Source organism: Cornus florida, unplaced genomic scaffold, assembly GCF_030987335.1.
Source record: "Cornus florida cultivar Cherokee Brave unplaced genomic scaffold, ASM3098733v1 CherokeeBrave_3.0.0_Hap2_Chr05, whole genome shotgun sequence".
NCBI classification, from domain to species: domain Eukaryota; kingdom Viridiplantae; phylum Streptophyta; class Magnoliopsida; order Cornales; family Cornaceae; genus Cornus; species Cornus florida.
The window spans coordinates 96474180-96480925 of record NW_026775575.1 but is presented as its reverse complement, the minus strand read 5'-3'; the positions used below and the strand labels follow the sequence as shown (position 1 = coordinate 96480925).

Sequence of the window (6746 nt, the reverse complement as noted above, 5' to 3'; positions counted from 1 at the left end):
CTCTCTTTCTCTCTAAACAGTACTATCTCAGCACACACAAGATAGATGAAAAAAGAAAACACGAAACATATGGTGAACCTTTCTGATCAAATCTTCATTGTTTCTTAATTATTTGCAGGAAAGAAAATGATGGCTTTAGCCAGCTAGGACCACCGGGTGGAGCTAGCTAGGTCTTCTAATCAACAAAATATATGCATGGTGTATCTGTCATGCTCAGCTAGCTCTAGCCCAATTCAAATGCAAAACATATATGTTATGCATATGGTGCATGCAATTAATTACAAAGAGGAATATATATATATATATAGGTATGTATATATATATAGCCCATACAGCTAGCTAGATAGATGTATCCCTCCAAACTAAGTGTGCAATGCCAACAACTAAAAACCCTAGCTGCATCTCTTACAGTACTGGTAGCTCTGATCACTGCCAATTAACCAATTAAATCATCAGACTTTTGTCAATAGTAATATTGATAATGAGTTCCAAACAAGTACTAGTAGAAGACCCTCCCTCTTTCCTCTTCCACTTCCCTTCTCCTTACAATATTTACTGTGAAGACGACAACCTTTTTCTCCACTGCCTCCATGACCATGATAATTATACTACTAGTATAGGCGCCGAGGCCGTGACTAACATGGAAAATGATGAAAAAAGTAACCACGACCAGTGTGCAGATATTGGGGGACTAGTGAATGGAGATCATCATTGCATGACCGAGCAGATATCAGCACCGGAAAAGAGTAGCAGTACTACCGGAAAGGATAGGCAGAGAAAGATCGAAACAGCTCGAGGTCCAAGAGGCCGAAGAATGAGACTGTCCCTTGAAGTTGCCCGCGACTTCTTCCATCTTCAAGACATGCTGGGATTCGATAAAGCTAGTATGACAATCCAATGGTTGATGAAGAAGTCCAGAGCCTCCATCAACGAACTCGTCGGCTCGTGCTGCAGTACAACTGTTGCTGTTGCTGCTGCTGCTGCTGCTGCTGGTGCAAACATTAGCGCTTCTTCTTCTACTTCGGAGTTGTGTAATGAAGTAATGGTGTCTTCCATTAAGATCGTGACCAAAGGTTCGAAACCCTTGTCGACGAGGTCGAGACGTGTTGCAAAGAAGAAAAAGGAAGTTAATGCATGGCGTAGAATTGCATTAATGAACCCTGAGGCAATACGAGAATCGAGGGCCAAGGCAAGAGAGAGGGCTAGGGAGCTCACAAGAGAAAAAAAGAAGATGAGACTCCACCAATCAAAAGTAGTACCATGTTTAGGAGCAAGCAACTGCGACTTGAGTACTCCCTTTGTCACGGCCGGTGGTGATCCAGAGCAGAATCATAATATGTTGGATGATTGGAGCTCACCTATCATCCTCAGTTGTCAGCGTGATATTGGAATGCCCCAAGAGGTAATCAAGCGACCCCAATATATATATATATATATATATATATATCTTTTTTTTCTTTTTTTTTAAAAGGTAAATTGCTCATTATTTGGAATCATGAACTATCATGAAGAGCCTATATCACATGAACCTCGATCCTCTCATGTGTACGGATCGTGTTCAGAGTGCAAGAGGCGAAAATCACCACACAGCCAGATCGAGTGAGCCCACCATCGATCTTCACCCTTTCATTATGCACTAAACTGTTCACTATCCCGTGCACAGAAGAGGATCCAAGTTTGATATGCATAATCTAATTACACTAAACTGTTTATTATCCGGTGCATAGAAGAGGATCCAAGTTCGTTATTCATAATCTAATCCCTATGCCATTAGTGTCAAGAAAGAAATATCCTTGCAGGAAATTAAACAGTACATAGTTAGAGACATGATATTAATTTAATTAGACTTACTAGTTATTTGATAAATAAATGCAAACCATTGCTCACTTTTGGAAGACGAAGAATAAAGAAAAAAACACCACTTTTTGTCTTTTTCTTAAAGCAAATGGCAAGTCTGTTTTTAATGATGATTTGATGTTTATTAAATTAATAATAGTGAAGTCATTTTACTGAATTCATCAAAGAGTGCGAATATCAACTTTTTTCTTTTTATTTATTTGTGTATTTTATATGCATTAGTAAGCATATTATAGTTAGTGTCTATGATTTACATATTTAATTCATTAATGGATATATATATTTGTTCTCTTAGTCTCTCACCACTGCATATAATTTTTTATATGCAGCAATATCAATCTACAGATTTTTACCAAGTGCTTTGTGGATCACTGGTATCTTCTTTATCTCCTAAAATGGATGGTGAAGGTTTGAATCTCCAAATAAGCAAAGTTAATGTGTGAAAAAAAAAAAGTCCACAAACTTTCAATTTCATGTCAATCCCATGACAACATGAGTACTTCAACCTGGATATGGATTATCTCTTGCATCTTCTCTGATCGTCAAGGGATAACTTTAGAAGAAGACTCTGCACGTATCTTCAAGTGTGCATACTTATATATATATTGGGTGATTGGTATCTCTCGTGTCTTAGATAGCTTTGTAATGCTTCAATGTTCAGAATTGAATTGGACGTAATTAAGATTGCTTTGTAATGCTTCAATGTTCAGAATTGAATTGGACGTAATTAAGATTGCTTTGATACTTAAAATTTGTGCTGCGCTCCATGTGTGTGTGTTTCAATGGATCACAATGGGCAAAATTTTGAGCAAAGTTATAAAATTAGAAGGATATATAGAACTTGATTTTGAATTAAAGTTAACAACAATCTTCACTTCATCCAAATATGGCAAAATATAAACCCATCCATTTATGTAGAAATGGGTAGGAAACATTCATGTCTACATATGAGGTACATCAACTAAAAGTTGTGGCCATCTTTTGCATTGCCTTTTTTTAGTGTCTTCGGTGGATTGGTTCAATTGTCCATATTTGGTAAAATGACTGAGGTGACACATGGTGTATCCCACTTTGATCCACTTTATGTTAATGCTTCCAAAGTGAATTGACATCTTTCTACCCGATTATCATTATTTTTGTACTACGCGAACGTACCTCTACTCAGCCTTATCCCTCAACATTATTTTCTTTGAATATTCATAATTACCATCTTCTCCAACCAAGTTTCTTTCACGAGCTTTGTATAACTCAATAATGTAGCTCAAATTCTACCACATCATCATTTAGTCAAAATATACAGCTAACAAATTTAGTTGTATCTGAACATATACCTTGACGAAATCTGAACCATAACATTGGTATATGCGAAGTTTTAAGGGAGAAATTTGGCCGGATGTGATGGTCCTATGTGAGGAGATTCCATGGGAGACACTACTGACCACCACATGTATTTTGCGTACGAAATAATCTTCTGTATCTAATTCCACTCCGAAAATATTCACGCACTTACTCTCTCTCTTCGTGACAAAAAAATCTAATTGTGATTTTTTTAAGAAAATATTTGGAAATAATTACATTTACCTCCTCATAAATTGAATAAATAACAAAAACTTCCTCTAATAGTCACTAGCTTTCTTTGTTGACTTTAACCCAAATGTGGTAAATGAGTATTATTATACCTATACCATTTTTATTAGTTCAACATATATATATATATATATATATATATAGTATTTTTAAAGCTTTTTATGAATTTAAAATAATGTACTAATTCAGTGGTAGTGCGTGTATTGTTTGAAGTCTTTGGCCCTTGTTCAAAACCTAACAATATCATTTCCCTTTCCCCTTTAACATCTCTCCCTAACCATTGCCAAGTGACAAAAAAATAAAAAAATTTATACAAATTTTAAGTAAATTGTGAACATGACATTAAATAGATAAGAGTGTCAAACAAGAGAAATCAGTGTTACTTAGAGGTAGAAGTGACAAATTACGATACGACACGAGTTAAAAGGGTTTGAGTTTAGCATAAACGTGTTTAGGTCATAAAAGGGTCGACAAGATTAACTCGTTTACTTAACCGTGTCGGATTAAGGTTCAGGGGTTCAACCCGTGTAATCCATTTATAACCCATTTAACTCAGCATGTTATAATTGTGAATATGACTTATGTATTATGTTATCTGTTTAAACCTAATTAATATGGATAATTAAGTCATTTCAACATAAACATTGTCTATACCTTATGATTTTTCTTTTTATTTTGAATATTTGAATTAATTATGACAAATTTTTTCTATTATTTAGTATTTAATTAAATATTAAATGTCTCATTTTGATAAACATGTCATTAAACGGGTTAATATGTTTACTTGTTTAATAAACGAGTTGGGTTAGTGGTGAGAATTCTTGACACGATTATTAAATGGATTGGATTTAAATTTACCTATTTAGTATAATACCCTTACATCGATACAAACACAAATTGTTACACAAACACAAATTGTCACTGCAACTTAGAGGGGAGGTCAATTTTAGGGTATATGTTAATTTAAACAATTTTAAAAAATGGTAAATATAATTATCCAAATATATAACACAAAAGCTTACGGTAGCCACATTTGAGCTCACCTTAACAGAGTCTTGTGACGTGTGTGAGACAAATTTCTTCAAATTTGATTTGATGTCATTTGAATTTTGTACTCCTCCTTTTTTTTTCTCTTTTTCTTTTTTTAATTTTGTACTTTAATGGTATTTATTACCTTCGACCGTATTTTGGAGACTTCAAAGCCGCATCAAAAGTAAATGGGTGTGTTATTTTTTGCAAAGATAAAAATAATTAAATTGTAACCATTGCATAAGATAAAAATAGTTAAATTATAACCATTCCATATCATTATTTGGGATCTAATTTTACCAATCAAATTTTGTACTATGAATGTATATATGTGTGCCATGCAAGCAGGGGACCATGGCGGAGCTAATTCTGCAAGCATGAATTTATATCTACGTGGCATGCAATGAAGAAAGTGGGCAGCGTTGCAGAAATTAAAAAAAATAGTGATATTTTTATATGGCATAGTAGTAACTCATTGTCAGTAACCTCATAATCTCGATCTAATCGCCAAAAAAATAAATAAAAATAGAGGGAATGAACATGGTAGCAAGAAAAAAATAAGATACAGAGAATGGATGGGATGTTGCGCTTATTTTTTACAGATTTGAGATTCAGATAAATCACAATTTAAAGATTTGAGATTATGATAAATCACAATTTAACACATAAGCAAATATGTCGTCAATGTTATTTAGATTTTTTTTTATCACGTCTCAAAAACCATGTAATAATTTACTGTGGTTTGGCTACCAGAAAACTATAAAAGCAAATGGCAGTACTACTGATCAGTATCACAAACTGAGAATTAATTATACAAAGTGGTTTACCCATAACAGGATTGATATATAGAACGATATCATCAGATTCATCACTGACCTAATTTATAATTAATAGTTTATATATATATATATATATATATATATATATATATATATATAGTATAAGATATGGAATAGAACGGTATCACATAGAGTTTAAATTAAGATAGCAGGTTCACCTCCATATATATTACTCATACCCTTCATGAATCATGCATGGGACTAAGAATACCTCTAAACTCAGTCCCCATGCACGCTCCAATCAGATCAGCAAACAAGGAAAAAAAAAAAATTTAAATTAAAACCACCCAAACTCTCATACAACCATGATGGAAAAAAAAATAATAATAAAAATAAAAAATTACTATTACCCAACACATTCAGAAGAAAATTAACATAATATCCCTCAGGCGCCTGGAGCTGCATCTTTCACCTTGCTATGCAAATACCCACCATACTCCCTCGCATAGTCTTTCACGTGACTCGCCGTGTCGGCAATTCGGCTTCTGGCATAATCAACCCGGTCCGAACCGGGAGGGTGGAAGCCCCGGAAGTACCTGTACATCCAAGAGAGACCGGCCACCGCTGACACTGCAAAGCCGCACACGGACAAGAACCCGGCAATGGCGAAGAAGAGGATGGTGGCCACCGGGACCCATATCGGGCTCAATATGACGATCAACGGTGTGAAGAAGATCATACCCATAACAACGGCGGTGATGGTTAGACCGGTGAGGAGGAGCAAGATGCCTCCGGAGATGATGAGGGTCAAGAAACCGAGGAGCTGGGTTGAGTTCGGTGCATGTTCATGGAGTTTACGCAGAAATGCACCTCCAGGGCCGTTGGTGGTGGGTCTTGTTGCTCTCTGGGTTTGGCCGGTGCCGGCGTGCCGATCAGCCATCGTTGAGAGCAGAAAGTATGTTGTAGAGAGAGAGGGGGAGAGTGAGACGGGCTAATATATGGAAGGTTGTAGAAGAAGGGTGAGGTTTTGTTGACACGTGTAAAGAAGGTTCGTTCTGTGAAGACATGCAAGCGCACACGTGGGATGAATTGGGCAAGAGTTGGAGAGTTTATGACTCCTAAAAATGCTGTGGAGGACTGGACTTGTTCAATTTGGAGATTTTGGAATATATTTGATTGGGGACTAAATTTGTTGAATGTGGCACATAATTACGTGTGTTGGAAGAGGATGGTGCAATAGTTTGTCCTTAGGCTTGTGATAAAGATGGAAAAATACAGTTGTTTTAGTGTCTTTTGCTGCGTTAAATAATAATAATAATAGTAATAAATGATTTTTAGTGACAAGTGATAAATAAAGTTCTTTGAAAATTTGAAATTTCATCCCCACGGCCATAAGGTTTCATACTCATAAGACATCAAGTTGGTTTAACATACTTCAACTTGGCTTATGTCTGGCTTCAACACATCTTTCTCCGATAATTACAAATTTTTTTT

The 6746-nt window shown here is 35.5% G+C and overlaps 2 protein-coding genes across 2 annotated transcripts; one reads left to right on the top strand and one right to left on the bottom strand.

Moving 5' to 3' along the window:
• Positions 1–481: 481 nt before the first annotated feature.
• Positions 482–2300, top strand: LOC132309789 (transcription factor CYCLOIDEA-like). Its single transcript, XM_059808064.1, has 2 exons — positions 482–1402; positions 2187–2300. The coding sequence occupies exons 1-2, from the start codon at positions 482–484 to the stop codon at positions 2298–2300; spliced, it is 1035 nt and encodes a 344-aa protein (XP_059664047.1).
• Positions 2301–5419: 3119 nt separating this feature from the next.
• Positions 5420–6192, bottom strand: LOC132309787 (oleosin G-like). Its single transcript, XM_059808063.1, has one exon. It carries the CDS (start codon positions 6190–6192, stop codon positions 5698–5700), a length of 495 nt encoding a protein of 164 aa, XP_059664046.1. The 3' UTR covers positions 5420–5697.
• Positions 6193–6746: the final 554 nt, after the last annotated feature.

What these genes read in the sequence shown, in the direction of transcription:
- LOC132309787 (XM_059808063.1), bottom strand. Translation starts at nt 6,192, where the DNA reads ATGGCTGATCGGCACGCCGGCACCGGCCAAACCCAGAGAGCAACAAGA.
- LOC132309789 (XM_059808064.1), top strand. Translation starts at nt 482, where the DNA reads ATGAGTTCCAAACAAGTACTAGTAGAAGACCCTCCCTCTTTCCTCTTC. An exon ending in ATATTGGAATGCCCCAAGAG is followed by an intron (nt 1,403 to 2,186) that starts GTAATCAAGCGA and finishes TTTTATATGCAG; the next exon opens with CAATATCAATCTACAGATTT.